The sequence below is a fragment of the Geotrypetes seraphini genome, chromosome 3, assembly GCF_902459505.1.
Source record: "Geotrypetes seraphini chromosome 3, aGeoSer1.1, whole genome shotgun sequence".
Lineage (NCBI taxonomy): Eukaryota > Metazoa > Chordata > Amphibia > Gymnophiona > Dermophiidae > Geotrypetes > Geotrypetes seraphini.
Window position 1 is genome coordinate 126,380,013 of NC_047086.1, and position 17,680 is coordinate 126,397,692.

The 17,680-nt window shown below is 45.1% G+C and overlaps 1 protein-coding gene across 3 annotated transcripts in view; it reads left to right on the forward strand.

Moving 5' to 3' along the window:
• The window catches only part of INTS9 (integrator complex subunit 9), a 256,971-nt gene that overhangs the window by 37,453 nt on the left and 201,838 nt on the right, over positions 1–17,680 (forward strand). For all 3 annotated transcript variants that reach the window (XM_033938099.1, XM_033938100.1, XM_033938101.1), the window contains exon 2: positions 9,680–9,807. In XM_033938099.1, coding sequence (XP_033793990.1) covers positions 9,680–9,807 — 128 coding nt within the window. The remainder of the gene's footprint in view (positions 1–9,679; positions 9,808–17,680) is intronic.

Sequence of the window (17,680 nt, forward strand, 5' to 3'; positions counted from 1 at the left end):
TGATTTGTATCCATTGCAGAAGTAGAGTACGGAATTTTGTGCTGGAGGTTGTAAGGAGATATGATGGGCAGTGGTTAAGGTCACAGGATGCGTGGCTGTACTTTATGTAGATTTTATTGAATTCAGACCATTTTATGTTGGGGAATTGAGACCATGTTCTGTCAGCTGCAGTTGATTCTTTATCTGTGGGAAGAATTATGAGTTCGTTTAGGTGAGATGGGGTACAATTGAGGGTGGCTTTGGCATTTGTAATTTTGTTCTTGAAGTGTTCTGCTAAGAGGATGGCTGAGGGGGGGTGGGGTATTGTTAGTGGTCATGTAGGGTTTGGTGTCTGTTAGGTCTTTTAATATTTGGAATAGTTTTTTTGGTATCTTGGGTTTCTGTGCCTATTAGGTTAGTGTAATGTGTTTTTCTCTTGTCCTTTAGTAGTATTTTGTATTGTTTGTTAGTTTTTTTCCAGGCAGTTTTCGTGTGATCTAGATTGGTTTTCTCCATTTTCTTTCTAGTCATCTGCATTGTCTTTTAAGTAGGAGTAGTTCATTGTCAAACCATTGATCTGATCTTCTGCTGATTCTAGTTTTGGTTTATAGTGGGGCTAGTTCATCAAGGATGTTGGTAGTCAGATTGTTCCTCTGTGAGATGAAGTCCTTGGGGTTACAGTCTTGGATTGTTTAATCTATTTTTGTCCAGAATTTTTGTCCAGAATTATATTCCGGCTATACCCTCCAAAATGGAATCTCATTACCGCACAGTTTCTTATAAAGGGTTTGAGAAGCCGCAATTGTCTCATCAATCTTTGGTGTTAGAATCATCTTTCAAAAAGTCTAATCCCACCAAAGTCTATGCTGCAGTCCCTCCAGGAAGAGAGGGACGGACCATGGACATATTTGGATGCCGTCTATATCAGAATTCCATGATGGCAAACAGTATTTTGAACTACAAATTCATATTCACCTCTTATTTGAAGTACTGCATAAAGACCATGCCTTACTTCTTCTCAGACTTACCTGAGCAGTGGTTGCCTGAGTTTCAACAGCTCCACCATACTCTATCTCAAATATGTCTTTTTATGCTCCAAGCAACTTATGATGCATTTGAAATTTCATCTCGAGTCACTGCTTTTTCTGAGGCAATGCAACATCTGGCTTGGTTACGGATTATGGACATGGATCCTAACCTTCAAGGTCGCCTTGCCAATATACCCTGTCAAGGTAATGAGCTGTTCAATCCATTGAGGCTGCCACCAAACGTCTGTCAGAGCATGAGCTGTCATTTGCCTCTTTGATTCGACCTAAGCCTAAGCCTCCAGCTGCTAAGCCTTATAAAACACCTCAACATCGTTATCCACAGAAATCTACTCCGGCTTATTCCCAGCCTCCACCCAGGAAGCAGCCGCAAAAACAGCACCAGCAGAAACTCCAGACTCCTTCTGTAGCTAAGCCTACTCAGTCTTTTTGACAATCTAGATCAAGCATAATGTCCATCTTCATGAATCAGTCTTCTGCTCTCCCCATCGGAGGTCACCTTCATCATTTTTACCAACAATGAGAGCACATGACATCCGACCTCTGGGTTCTTACTATCATCAGAGAGGGATACTCACTTCAATTTCTTCAAATTCCACCAGATCTCTCTCCAAAAGAGTTTCCTTCCAATGTGTCGCAACTCCCCCTTCTTCTTCAGGAGGCTCAGGCTCTTTTTCACCTCCATGCCGTTGAAGAGTTTCCCTTGGCCCAAAGGGACACAGGGTTTTATTCCCGTTACTTTCTGGTGCCAAAGAAGACGGGAGATTTGTGACCTATCCTGAACTTCAGAGCTCTCAACAAGTTTCTTGTCAAAGAAAAGTTTCAAATGCTCTCTCTTCCAGCCCTGTATCCCCTGATGGATCAAGAAGATTGGTCATGCTCCCTAGATCTCAAAGAGGCTTACACTCATATTCCAATTCATCCAGCCTCTCGTAGATTTCTAAGATTTCGGGTGGAGAATCTTCATCTCCAATACAGAGTCCTCCCTTTTGGGCTGGCATCATCTCCCAGAGTCTTCACCAAATGCCTGGTGGTGGTGGCTTCAGCCCTGTGGACGCAGGGTCTTCAGGACGAATGGCTCATCAAAGCTTCGTCACCACAAGGGGTTATTGTAATGACCCAACGGACTATTTCGTTTCGACAAAGTCTCGGGTTCAAAATCAACTTTCCAAAGTCCCAGCTATACCCCTCCCAAACTCTACAATTTATTGGAGCCGTCCTGGACACTATTCAACTGAGAGGGTTCCTACCTCAACAACGTCACGATGCTCTCATTCACTTTTGTCAACAAGTGTCTTCCCTCATGTCAATCTTGGCGAGACACATGATGGTTTTCCTAGGTCACATGGCCACTACAGTTCACGTGACTCCTTTTGCCAGACTTCACCTCAGAATTCCTCAGTGGACCCTGTCATCTCAGTGGCAGCAGGCTTGCAACCCACTCTCTCAACACATTAAAGAGACTCCTTCATTGAAACAGTCTCTCCACTGGTGGATGCTCTCTTCCAATCTTTCCAGAGGTTTGCTATTTCATACGCCCCTCATCAAAAGGTTCTCATGACGGATTCCTTGACTTACCCATGGGGGGCTCACCTAGATGGTCTCCGTACTCAAGGTTACTGGTCCAGCGCAGACCATCTATGTCATAGCAATCTGTTGGAGCTCAGAGTGATCTTCAGTGCTCTTAAAGCTTTTCAGCATCTCCACGAAAGGGTAGTCCTCATTCGAATGGACAATCAAGTCGCTATGTATTATGTAAACAAACAGGGAGGAACAGGATCTCTCCCTGTTTGCCAGGAAGCTCTGAAGCTTTAGAATTGGGCAATCCTTCACAAAACCTTCCTGAGAGCTGTCTACATTCAAGGAGGGAAAAACTGTCTGGTGAACAAATTGAGTCATCTCCTTCAACTTCATGAATGGACACTCAATTCCTCGTCTCTACATCACATTTTTGTTCAGTGGAGAATTCCTCAGATAGACCTCTTTGCATCTCTCCACAACAACAAACTGCCTCAGTTGTGCCCCAGGATATACTCTCCTCACTGCCTCGAGGCAGATGCTTTTCTTCTGGAATGGGCGAATCAGTTTTTCTATGCATTCCCTCCATTCCCTCTGATTCTCAAGACTCTTCTCAAACTCGAGCAGGAGCATGCCACCATGATTCTGATAGCTTCTCGGTGGCCCAGACAATAATGGTACTCCCTTCTACTTCAACTTAGCACCAGGGAGCCTCTGCTTCTACCAGTATTTCCCTCTCTGCTTACACAGAGTCGAGGGTCTCTGCTTCCTCCCAACCTGCAGTCTCTACACCTACCAGCTTGGTACCTCTCAACCTATCTGCTGCTTTACAGGACATTCTAGAGGCTTCCAGCAAACCTGCCACTAGGCATTCTTATAACCAGAAATGGAATAGATTCTCTGCTTGGTGTACCATTCATCACAAGGAACCACGATCTACCTCCTTTTCTTCGGTTTTAGATTACTTAGGGCACTTATCTCAATCTGGCCTCAAATCCATATCCATTCAAGTCTACCTCAGTGCCATTGCTGATTTTCATCAGCCTATCGAAGGTAAATCCCTGTCTGCTTATCCTGTGGTTTCCAGATTTATGAAAGGACTTTTAAATGTCAAACCACTTCTCAAGCCGCCTCCAGTGGTTTGGGATCTCAATGTTGGTCTTGCATAATTGATGAAGCCTCCTTTTGAACCAATGACTTCGGCTCATTTCAAATATCTCACTTGAAAAAGCAATTTTTCTAATTGCTCTTGCGTCTGTTCGCAGGCTCAGCGAGCTCTAAGCTTTAGTTGCAGACTAAATACCTTTCAGAGTATTCTATTATGACAAGGTGGTCCTCCGTACTCGTCTTAAATTCTTACCTAAAATGGTTTCAGAATTTCATCTCAATCAATCCATTGTACTTCCAGTGTTTTTTCCAAAGCCTCATTCTCATCCTGGAGAAACTGCTCTACATACTCTGAACTGTAAACATGCTTTGGCTTTCTACTTGCAACACACTCAACCTCACAGAACTGCTCCTCAACTTTTTATCTCCTTCAATCCCAATAAGTTGGGGCATCCTGTTTCCAAGCGAACCATCTCCAACTGGATGGCTGCTTGCATCTCTTTCTGCTATGCTCAGGCTGGTCTCCCTCTGCAGGGTTGAATCACGGGCCACAGAGTTAGAGCTATGGTGGCGTCTGTAGCTTTTCTTAGATCGACTCCTATTGAGGAAATCTGCAAGGCTGCCATTTAGTCCTCGGTTCATACATTCACCTCTCATTATTGTTTGGATGCTTTCTCCAGACGGGATGGCCTTTTTGGCCAGGCAGTTTTACAACATTTATTCTCCTAATATGCCAACACTCCCACCATCCCATTCTGGTTAGCTTGGAGGTCACCCACATATAAAAAATAGGCTGCCTGCTTGTCCTGGAATAAAGCACAGTTACTTACCGTAACAGGTGTTATCCAGGGACAGCAGCAGATAGTCTCACAACCCACCCACCTCCTCTGGTTGGCTTCTTAGCTAGCTACCTGAACTGAGGTACCTCAGAGGAGACATGCAACCTACTTTCAGCGGGAAGGCACTCGCAAACTTTCTGAAAGTTCTTCAAGCAAGTCTGCTTGCGAGGCTGTCCACTTCAGGGCTCCGTGGACGTCACCCACATGTTGAGAATATCTGCCTGCTGTCCCTGGATAACAGCTGTTACGGTAGGTAACTGTGCTTTATAGCCTATGAGGAAAATCAGGGGGGGTCTATAAACCTTTTTTAGGCTTCTGGATCTATTTGCTTCCCCCTACAATCACATACTTTGACTCTTATATTCCAGACTCTACACTCCCAATCATCTGGATGCCTTTCTCCTTGCGTGGTGAGACAAGTTCTTTTATGCTTTTCCCCAATTCCTCTACTTTGGGAAAACTTTACTCAAACTTCGCCAAGAACAAGCTACCATGATTCTTATAGCACCACAGTGGCCATGTATACCATGGTTCCCTCTCCTCCTACTGCTCAGTGTAAGGGAACCCATCACACTTCAAATCTTTCCAACCTTCCTTCCAACCCAATCTACATTCGATAGCTAAGCTCTCATGGTAGAAACTCCCATGACTGAACGGAAGCAGCTATGACTCACCAGGTAAAAGCCTTGTGCTCATCTTTCAGAGATGTAGGGAAAAGGAAAGAAGGTACCAAGCCCTGAGGCAAAGCAGAACATCTTCCAGAGGTCATGGGTTCAAATTCCAGTACATATTTTAATTGTGACATTCTACCTTGCAAGTGCACCTTGATGATCTCACATTGAGGTCAGCATTGTGCAGCTGCACACCTCCATTTGCAATGAAGTAGAAAGCACACTACCTGGACCCTTGTCCACACCCTTGTAACCTCATGCCTATACTGCAATTTACTTCTAACAGATCTCCTGCTGAACCGCCTCTTCCCCCACCCTACAAACTGTGTAAAATTCTGCTGCATGACATATCTTCTGCCAAAGTCACTACACTCACATTACCCCTCTCCTCAAATCACTTTACTGGCTCCTGTGAGAAATAGAACACCAGTATAAGAAGAACTCCAGAAAGTGTTTGGTAAAGTATAAATTTATTTTCTTCCTGGCCAGAAAGGGTATCCAATTTGCACAAAAATGGCAAGTATGCACACTTAGTTCAGTACATTCATTAGTTTTATAGTTGGTATGAAGTTTTTAGTCCCTCCTTCCTGTCTGCTCATTGGTTGGAGCAAGGACAGTTGACAACCTATCAGATACTGTCTCTGCCTCTTCCAGTCTCTCCACTCCTAATTACTTTCCCCCATCACCCTTATTCCTTAGACCTCTGACCAGATTTACAATTGCCCATATTTGGACACTTACTCCTCCTCCTCACATGCTCACCCCTCATGTGACATCTTCAGATCTGCTTTTTAAACAATAACCCTTATGGTTAGTTATGCTGAGCCATCAGATTCTGTACTGTTCTTGACTGTAGGCATTGTGTTCATATAGTATCGAGTTCTGTACCAGGAATGCCCACCTCTTCCTTCTTTTAATTCAGCAATATTTCTTACTGCTATATTCATACAGTTTTAAATTCCCTCTACTGGAATTACATGTTATTACTTTCTGTATTAGTTGACATCTTTTATCAATATTTTATTCAGATCTCACAACCATACTTTATTAATGCATCCCTGTGGTTATGTATGTTTTATGTTACCTTTTTTCTTAAAAAGTGTGTGATCACCTTTATAATACCTTGCAATAATTAACACTATTAGAAATTTATTTCTCACACTCCCTATCCGTTTTTGCATACAGTTCAAACTCTTATTATTAACCTACAAGTGTGTTCATTCTGCAGCCCCTCAGTATCTCTCCTCCATTGTCTCTCCTTAGAAGACTCTCCAAGAATGCTAGATAAGTTTTATTTGTACCCCCCTCCTCCACTAACAATTCCAGACTTCGTCCTTTCATCTTGCTATCTCATATTCCTGGAGCAAACTACCTGAGTCCTTATGTCACACCTCTTTACTTCCCTTGTTCAAAAGTAGGCTGAAAACCCACCTTTTTGAGAGAGCCTTCAACTCTTAATGCTACTCCACTATGCTCACCACCCTAACTAGTAGCCTACTGTAACCCCTGTGGAGTTAAAAACATTTTTCTGAGGTTAAGAGGGCTCTGGTCTCATGAGATTTATTTGCTGCAGAATTGTAAGAGACATATTTGTATAGGCATACATTAGCTTGCTGGTTGCCCGGGTAACCATGGTAAACATTCTGGTGGTTGCTGTTGCCTGTCTGTGTCAGTTAGGAGATAGCTAAGGATCAGGCAGGATGCTGTTGTGCCGGCTGGCACCTGTGGAGTAGTTTTATTGGAAAAGAAAAAGGAATAGTAGCTTCTGGTAGAAATTGGGTTAAGTGTATTTGTGCGGGCTGAGTTGGAAGATAACCTGAGTTTGTACAGGGTTTGTAACTCTGGCAGAGGCCAGATTAAATTAGAGTGCTTTGAATAAAAGCCAGGAGTTTAAGAAATTAAGGTTTTCTATTTGTGTATTTTCCTCTAAGGCTTTTTTTTTTTTTTTCCCGCTAAACAACAGCATTGATAAAGGGTGAAGTGAGCACAGTCAGGGAAGGTAGGGCTGACCTTCGGATTAAGACAGGCCTAGGAGTAAGGAAATACTTTGAACAACTGATGCTGAGGGCTGAACATTAGATAGTCTAGTGAATTTTAAGTAACTTATGTAGAAGAGGCTGAGCAGAGTGAGAGCCTGAGTTACAGAGCTTGGTGCACTCTATTGATCTTCCATGTCAATAGAGTGCACAGAGCTTTCTTCTCAGCTTAGTCCAGACCACCTCCCCCCCCCCACCTTGTACTAGAACCCCTACCTACTCCTTCTTACTGTACTCTCCGAACTCCAATGACTTCATTGTTTGTAACTTCTGTTTAATTGACTTCCAGTCAGCTAACTCTGTTTAACTGACTTCCTAACTTCCATGACTTCTTCATTTGTAACTTTGTTTAACTGATGTGAACCGCCTAGAATTCTCTGGGTATGGCGGTATACAAAATAAAAGTTATTATTAAAGTTCCAGAAGTACTTGAAGCAAGAAAGCAGGCCAATGCGAAAGAAAACCAGGAGATAAGTTTTTTATGTGCACACATTGTTTGGGATATTTGATTTTTCTTTTTAAATGAGTACTCAAGTTACTGGTTTTAAATTAGAAATGTAAAAAAAAAGGAGGTGATAAAGTCCTAAATCGGGTCTTTAAAAGCATCAGTCACTTTATTGGGTTTTTACTTACCCGTGGGTGGGGTGACGTTGCTCAGGGTGTTGTCACTGAGGCTATAAGACAGAGAAAATTTGCACACAAAGAAGCATTGGTTCTAGATAGATGTTAGACTGAATTGGTGGAAACACAAAACAATATTTATCTGATGTTAATGTTGGATGGTAGAATTTTGAGATCTACAGGAAGAAGAAAAACACTTTAAATACTAAAATGTGTATTTTAAATAGAATGTTTTAACAAATTTTTAAATTAGTAATTGCCAATTGTTGGGGGGCTTTTACTGTTAACTTATTCTAGTTTTGTAAACTGCATCCAGTTAGGGTTGTAAAAAAAATAAATAAGAAAATTATAAGAAACATATAAACACTAACTTGTTTCTCTGTCACTTATTTATAACATCTTGCTGCAGTTTGCTGTGTGCCCTATTTTATTGTGCCTTATCCTTTGGAGGAGAGTACTGCCTGAGGTATCGACCTATTAAGCGACTACAAATGAGTGGGTAAAGTAAGGCGGTGCTTGCCCTGTGGAGGGTGGGGCTACACTACCATCCCTGCTAACTGTATCTCCTAATAGTAGTACTAGTAATATTAGTAATAATGCAGTGGGCTGAGATCCTGATAAACTCAGTTCAGTTCCCTTTGCGGCTCCTTGTGATCTTGGGCAACTCACACACCCTCCATAGCCTGGTTACAAAACTTAGATTGTGAGCCCACCAGGGACAGATGTGCCTGCAAAGAATGTTACAGTGCTGAGTATGTTTAGTAGCACTATAGAAATGACTACTAGTAGTAGTAGTAGTAATAGCAATGCAGTGGATTGAGATCCTGGTGAACTGTGTTCAGGTTCCTCCACAGCTCCTTGCGACCCTGGGCAAGTCACCTACCCTCCATTGCCCCAGGCACAAAACTTAGATTGTGAGCCCACCAGGGACATAAGAAGTACCTGCAAAGAATGTGTACAGCACTGCGTATGTCCAGTAGCACTATAGAAATGAGTAGTAGTAGTAGTATTTCTAGGGCCAATTTTACAAAGCTGCAGAAGTGATGCCACAGTAAATGCACCAAAGCCTATAGGAACTGAATTGGCTTCTGGGCATTTACTGCAGCAGCATCGCTATTGCAGCTTTATAAAAGGGGCCCTTAATGGAATATTTATTTATGAAAACTATAATTTTTAAAACTACTACTAACGAATACAAGATATGGTAGACATAGGAAATTTTAAAAATTGAAATAAAAAATTTGCATTTGCACTGGTACATTTCACTGCCTTCTCATGTCAGAAACTGATGCATTGCCAAATCTTCGGTGAATGTTAGCGTAGCCTTTGAACGCAAGGACACTGCACAAAGACTTCTGAAAGGCAAGCAGAAGGAACAATTAGATGGGTGCATGGCTTTTCTTTAAAGCAGTTCCCTTGGTTTACCCTCCATTAAATAATTCTAACATTGTTACCATTGCTAATCCTGATTCACATAAACTGAGAGAGTGAGTGAAAATGTCCAAAGCTCATTTTACCTCTTGTTATCAACACAAAGTGAACTTAGTAATTCCCATTTGCTAGTGCTCTGCTCAAGTCTAAATCAACTTGTCCAGTTAAGTAGTATAGAAGAACTATGCTGTGCCAAACCCAATTATGTCAGTAAGAGCACTTACTAAAGTAGAGCTGGGAACATGCTTTCATTAGGCACGGTAGCTTTTGTCACTGAGCCAGCTTTATCCAACTCCTTTTTGGTGCTGTAAATATAATTTCTGTCTCTTCGTGTCATTCAAAGTAGGATTTAAATATTTTATTAATACCATCTGAGCTCCTGTGATTTTGAGTGATATATCTGACTAATTATAACTAATTCATTCTTTCAGTACTGCTTATCGGGGCATCCAACACTGCCATGCAACGTTCTCAAATTCAAATCCACCACCATAATGTTGGACTGTGGACTGGACATGACATCAGCCCTAAATTTCATGCCTCTGCCTTTGGTTCATAGGTATGCTTTGTTAAATGTCATTACCCACATACTTTGATAATGCAACGTGGTCTAGCATAGTGTCTCTTAAACTGTGTGCCAAGGCACAGTGGTGTGCCCCGAAGAGATTCCGGGTGTGCTACGAGAAATTCCAAAATTTTACTTTATTTTAAAAGATTCCCTTCATAAGTATATACTAGAATAGATGACATGTACATCACATACATAAGAGTCTGTCAGTGTTATGAGCGTCTGTGTGTAAGTATACAACTGCCCAGACAAGCATAATTTTTTGACATGATTGGTCCTTGAAAACTAACGGCAAGTAATTTTTATTTTTATTTTTTATTTTTTATACAGTAGTTATACTAACTTGAGCAGCAATACAATCAAGGCTTTGTTACCGTTGGGATCTTCTTATCATTGTGAACTTGGATTTTCAGCTCTGACAGAAATTAAATTGAAAAAAGAACGACTGCAGATGATGGAATGTGTGTTTGCTTGTCGACTATGAAGCCGCATTTTGAGTTAATTTGCACTCAAAAACAAGCACTTCCATCACATTGATTAGCAATTCTATTTTATCTACTTTAGTTTCATCATTGTTACAATTACCGTATTTTCACGCAAATAACGCGCACCCGTATAAAACGCGCACACGGGTATAGCGCGCAGAAATCACGATGATATGTACAAAAACTTTGGTATACCGCGCTCACGGGTATACCGCGCATGCTGCCCGACGCTCCTTTCGCCCGCCCTGACTTTCCGTGCGCTGTCCCGACTCTCCGTTCACCCCCCCTGACTTCCGTGCACTGTCCCCCCTTGAAGGTCTGTCCCCATCCTGAAAGCCTGATGCACCCCCCGACGTCCGATACATCCCTCCCCCCCGAAGGACCGCCGACTCCCCAACAATATCGGGCCAGGAGGGAGCCCAAATCCTCCTGGCCACGGCGACCCCCTAACCCCACCCCGCACTACATTACGGGCAGGAGGGATCCCAGGCCCTCCTGCCCTCGACGCAAACCCCCCTCCCCCCAACGACCGCCCCCCCCCAAGAACCTCCGACCGCCCCCCAGCCGACCCGCGACCCCCCCACCCCCCTTCCCCGTACCTTTGGTAGTTGGGCCAGAAGGGAGCCCAAACCCTCCTGGCCACGGCGATCCCCTAACCCCACCCCGCACTACATTACGGGCAGGAGGGATCCCAGGCCCTCCTGCCCTCGACGCAAACCCCCCTCCCCCCCAACGACCGCCCCCCCCAAGAACCTCCGACCGCCCCCCCAGCCGACCCGCGACCCCCCTGGCGACCCCCACGACCCCCCCACCCCCCTTCCCCGTACCTTTGGTAGTTGGCCGGACAGACAGGAGCCAAACCCGCCTGTCCGGCAGGCAGCCAACGAAGGAATGAGACCGGATTGGCCCATCCATCCTAAAGCTCCGCCTACTGGTGGGGCCTAAGGCGCGTGGGCCAATCAGAATAGGCCCTGGAGCCTTAGGTCCCACCTGGGGGCGCGGCCTGAGGCACATGGTCGGGTTGGGCCCATGTGCCTCAGGCCGCGCCCCCAGGTGGGACCTAAGGCTCCAGGGCCTATTCTGATTGGCCCACGCGCCTTAGGCCCCACCAGTAGGCGGAGCTTTAGGATGGATGGGCCAATCCGGCCTCATTCCTTCGTTGGCTGCCTGCCGGACAGGCGGGTTTGGCTCCCGTCTGTCCGGCCAACTACCAAAGGTACGGGGAAGGGGGGTGGGGGGTCGTGGGGGTCGCCAGGGGGATCGCGGGTCGGCTGGGGGGCGGTCGGAGGTTCTTGGGGGGGGGCGGTCGTTGGGGGGGAGGGGGGTTTGCGTCGAGGGCAGGAGGGCCTGGGATCCCTCCTGCCCGTAATGTAGTGCGGGGTGGGGTTAGGGGGTCGCCGTGGCCAGGAGGGTTTGGGCTCCCTTCTGGCCCAACTACCAAAGGTACGGGGAAGGGGGGTGTGGGGGTCGCCAGGGGGGTCGCGGGTCGGCTGGGGGGGCGGTCGGAGGTTCTTGGGGGGGGGGCGGGCGTTCGAGGGAGGGGGGTTTGCGTCGAGGGCAGGAGGGCCTGGGATCCCTCCTGCCCGTAATGTAGTGCGGGGTGGGGTTAGGGGGTCGCCGTGGCCAGGAGGGTTTGGGCTCCCTTCTGGCCCGATATTGTCGGGAAGTCGGCGGTCCTTCGGGGTGGGGGTGCGAGTGGTCCTGCCGGGGGGGGGGGGATGTATCGGACGTCGGGGAGTCGGCCGGGCAAGAGGGCTTGGGCTCCCTCTTGCTCCGATCGTGGATGCGGGTGCGGGTGGGAGCGCGTGCGAGCGGTCGTTCGGGGTGGGGGTGCGAGCGGTCTGGCCAGGAGGGTTTGGGCTGCCTTCTGGCCCGATATTGTCGGGAAGTCGGCGGTCCTTCGGGGTGGGGGTGCGAGTGGTCCTGCCGGGGGGGGGGGGGATGTATCGGACGTCGGGGAGTCGGCCGGGCAAGAGGGCTTGGGCTCCCTCTTGCTGCGGTCGTTCGGGGTGGGGGTGCGAGCGGTCCTGCTGGGGGGGTGAATCGGGCGTCGGGCGGGGTGGGAACTATGTTTTAAAACTTTTGTATACCGCGCTCACGCATATAACGCGCGAGGGGTATGCGCGGTAGGTAAAAACGCGTATAACGCGCGCGTTATATGCGTGAAAATACGGTACCTATCCATAGCTTAAAGAACTTTTCATAAATAAGTCTCAAATTTTATTTTTTTGTTGGTTTTGAAATTTTATAATTTCAATTAAAATGTGCCGCAAAAGCATTTGCTTTGTTTAGTGTGCCAGAGCTAAAAACATTTGAGAGCCATTGCTCTAGCATTTAAATAAGAAGACAAGCTGAAAGAACTAAAAGCTTCCTCCTGCCCAAATATTGAATTTGATAGCCAAGAGAGAACATTTCCAGAATGTATATACCATACATAAAACATAGCACTTGTATAGCTGTTACAGATTGGATTTACTCACTTAAAACATTTTCTTTATCAATGTTCCTTTGGCTCATGTAACAGCTTGGCAGGAACAAGGTATCTTATTGATTAGTTTCTTAGGTCTACTGATAATATATTCCGGGCTTCATTAAAGTATTGTAACAAGTGCTCTTGAGGACACAGTGTACACATCTTCTATTTTGCTTGCTAGCTCATTTGAGATGAGATAAATGGGAACTGATTTCTGCAGACAGACTTTAAAGGCCAGCGCTTACCATCTTGCTAACACAATTGGTTATCCTTTTCACTGGTTTATAGTTCTAAATCCTCTATCAGTATTCCAGTAACTCCAACATCTTTGGGCAATTTATTGCTTGTTAATTTGTATAGTGGTGTGAAAAAGTTTTGAGAAATTATAGCTATTTTCTCCTCTTTGAAAAGGAGCTTCATTTTTCCCAGACCAGTCCAAACCAGTAGAGTATGCCTGCTTTCCAGTTAGTGAGGTGAGGTAAAAAAAAAAAAAAGTTTGCTGGTTTATCAGGAAAGCTATCCAGTATTGGTCTGTCTCCAGTAGAAAATGTCTAGCTGCTACAATAAGTTTCAAGCAGGCTCTAGCAGATCAGAGGTTTGTGCATGGTTTTGCAGACCTGGAGTTCCAAAACCCTAGGAGATTTACTTCTAGCTTGTTGCATAACTAATTACCTCCTGCCTCTTATTAGGATTGCAAGCTTAGAGTACCTTGAGGAGAGGCAGTATCCTCTGTTTCAGGGCTGCCCTGCCTGAGTACAATAAAGTTAGTTAGAAGTCAACAGCCACACTGTAGTGCCATTGGACCCTAGAGACCCAGAGGGAGGATCCTTTTGCTGTAGTGCAGTGTCTCTCAAACTTTCTCGAGCCAGGGCACACTAAAGGTAGTAGCCACAGCTCAAGGCACCCAGAAGTGCATGGATGTCGCCATAATGACATCATATGCATGCATGACATCATCACGTTGACATCCACGCATGCATAGAGGCCCTCATGACAGGCCCTGAAATGCCAGTAGGGCATGCCAGCAGGGAAGTCTAACAAATATCAACTGAGTACCCCAAACCACAGACCTCCAAAGCTCCGCCCCCTTTACTAATTGTAATGCAATTTTTTTCATTCATTTTTCATATACACAGCAGATATAAATTCTCAAAACTGATACATTTCAATTGAAAATAAAATCATTTTCCGTACCTTTGTTTTCTGGTGACTTTATTTTTCTGTGCTTTTAACTATGTTTCCAGTGCCTTATCCATTGACTGTTTTTCTCTCCGTTTTCACTTTCTGCCTTGCATCCATCTTTGGCATTAAATTAACATTCAATTTGTCTGCTTTCTTCTCAAAATCTACTTTTCCATGTCTTACCTTCCCTTCCTATCTCTCTCCTTCCCTCCTCCCCCACAGTGGTCCGACATCTCTCTCCTTCCTTTCTATCCCCCCCCCTTCCCAGTTTGGCATCTCTCTCTCTTCTACTACTACTACTACTACTACTACTACTAATATTATTATTTCTATAGCACTACCAGACTCCCCTCCTTCCCTTCCATTCCCTGGACCCACATAATTGATGCATTGGGTTCCTTGGATCTAACCATGATGAATCGGGTGCCTTGAGCCTAACCATGAGCCTAACTCTTGTTCTCTCTGTTTAAAAATGCAATTCAGTGTACAGAGAGCATGGCAAACTGAACAGGAGAAACTTCTTGGATCCTCGAAGGCCGATCCTTCATCATCAGCACCGGCATCAACTGTGACGGCTGCTCAGACCTCTACCACTGGGATCAAGGAAGTAACCCCTTTCCTTGATATCAGATGCTGACATTAGGTCTCAAGACAGGTCAGCATTGGACCCAGTACCCAATGGCATGTAAGAGTTCATTGTTGTCTCTAGCACTGAAGGACTGCGATTCTGAGCATCGTGAACTTTTTAAAGCAAAGTGCTGAGGGCGCTGGGGACTCACCATTGCCAGTATCCAAGAAGTGCAGGCATCGAAAAGGTAGCTTCCTCTATCTGGCAGGGATTCTAGTGTGCAGTCTCTGAGCAGCCAGGTTCCAAATACTGGTTTAGCACTGGCACTTTCTCAGACTTTATCCGAACCAGCTCCCCAGCCTTTGCTGAAGCCTAGCCTCTATGAGAAGTACCCAGCTGTGCTTAGGGAAGAGGTGGTTCAGATGTTTCAGCTGCATACCATTCGTGCATCAAAGGTTCTTGCACCATTTGCAACCCAGCCTCAACTTCTTCTTGAGGCCTCTGTTATGCCTGTGGAATGGTCTTCAAAGCTGATGCCTTGGCAGATGTCAACTTCTCCCAACATAGAGAGAGGTACCATATGGGTTGAAGATGCTTTGCTGGTGTCTGAGAGTAGAGCTGTCTCAGCAGCCTCCAAGGCATGGACATGGCTCTAATAGGCCGTAACAGGTACAGACTCACTCTGCTCGTTTGTTCTATGGCAAACAATCAGACCTGGACCATTCATGGGAATCTTGAAGATTCACCTCTCTACCTTGAGAGGTGTAAATATCCACCTGAGTATGTCTCATTCACTGGTTTTGTGAAGGACATGGCTTCTGTTATCATATTTAAATTGGGGATGGATGAAGAAGATGTTATCTATCCTAGACTATGAATCTCCTCCTTAGGGAGGGGTCACAGTTCTGTTAAACCTTATCCTTAAGGATGCACTGACAAAAAATTAGGAATCTCCTCATTCCATGCAGGTGGTACTGAAGATGGTGGACACAATATTGTATCCAGAAGGCTCCTAGATTTGAGAGGACACAGTTAACCTAATCAGTCTCTGGTGGTTGAATCAGCTCTCAAAGAAGTTCTAAGTCTCATGCCTCAGCTCTTCCAGTCAGAGATGCTTGAACTCTGGATTAATTTGGGAGGAAGGTTTATCAGGCCTCAATGCTCATTAACCGCATCTAGTCTTACCAGCTCTACACTTGAAGTCCTTGGTGGAGGAACACCGCAGGAGGGGGAGGAAATGGCTAGTTGATGTCCAGAAGAAGAAGCAGTGAAGCACACTGAGGACACTTAAGTCTCACAGACTTGCACCCTTAAGAGCAGAACATAGAGCTTCATAAGTTAAGTTGCTAAGCACCTATAATGCAGAAAATATCTGGCCTGAAGTGCTTTTGATATTTTGTCTAGACTCTCTGCTATAGATGTAGGAATATACAGATTTTCATGACTGCATGTCTCTGACCTGGAACCAGCTGTATAAGAGAGGTTAGCGGACATACCGTGCCAAGGAGATAATCTTTTTTTTCTTTTTTTTAGGGGAAAGGAAGTAATGGATCTCTATTTGAATTGTAGGGGGGGGATCCTCTCCCCAAAATAAAACATACTGATAGCATTCGGACCTTCTCAACAGCCTCTAGCTTCAACTAGGAGATTTCTAACTTGGCCCAAGCGGCATACCTATTACTCTACTCACCCCTAACGCCCCTAACTGTGTCAGTCACATCCACAATCCCAGCTAGATCCCTTCACACCATCAAAATATGTTCTAATACTTATTATTATTCTCCACCAATAATATATATCCCTCTCTGACTTAGAGAGATATATATTATAAAGAACTATTAATTTGGAGAAAGTTAGCTCGCTTGATTAAAACAGCTCTTTAATAACAATTACTTATTCAAGAACTAAGACTCAGAACATTTGGAAGCAAACTGAGAACTTATTTAAAAGCATTAAAACCAAGCAGGTAGGCAGTTGTTACAAACGGGACCTTTTGAGCTAAGAATTAACAGATCACTGCGAACAGCTTCGGAGGTAGCCAGGAGACTCGGGAGGCGTCTGAGCAGAAGCAGGAGCACGTGGTAAGCAGAGGGAGAAAGGAGGAGAGAGAAAAGCAAAGGCAGGCAAAGCAAGGCAAGGCATAGAGAGGGGCAAAGGCGAGAGATAACTCCGCCCACCCCTCCGACGTCGGCAGCACCCCACAGCCGATCTCCTCCATAAAAGGGAAGGAGCCAACAGTGAAAAGCCGAGCAGCAAAGAGCCTCAAGAAGGGCAGAGTCGGAACAACAAGGTAAGGAAACCAACAACTAACACAACAAAAAAGTCAATAAGAACTTAAAAAGCGAAACAAAGCAGACACAGAGGGCACTTGCATACGTAACAACAGCAGGTCATACGTAAACTGTTAACTTAAAGTAGGAACACCAGCCAACACAGAACACCACAACAGAACTCAACACTAGACAAAAGTAACACATTGGAAGTGGATATAGGGCACAACATACAACAAAGGGAATAAGAAAGTAACGAGCAGCAGACACAGAAGAACACACATACTCACACAGGTACAAAAATACCAGTAAAGAAGAGAGGACTCCAAAAAAAAAAAAAAAGGCGAACGACAATGGAAGCAGAAGGAATCCAGAAGATGAGCTTTCCAGTGTTCTGCACAGACTGTCATATGTATGACTACCTCCCCTCGGGGAGACTCTCATATGTATGACTACCTCCCCTCGGGGAGACAGTCATATGTATGCGATCGGTGTCAGGAGCTGAAAAGCTTGAAGAAGGAAGTCAAGCGACTAGAGAACAAGATACAGGAGCTAGAAGGACTTTACACCACGGAGGACCCAATCAAGACAGCTGAGGACTTCATGAGTGAGAGACACATTGAGGAGGAAGTCAGGGAACTCGAAATTCATTGAGGAAGCCTACAGGAGGAGGGTGGAAGAGAATGAACTTCAGGTGAAAGATGAAGTTACACCAACATCAACATGGAAGGGAGAACAAGAAACAGAAGACCCTGTAGAAGACACCCACAGAGGAACTCCGCAGGAGGGGGAGGAAATGGCTAGTTGATGTCCAGAAGAAGAAGCAGTGAAGCACACCGAGGACATAGAAGAAGAAGCAGTAAAGCACTCCAAGGACATTGACCTG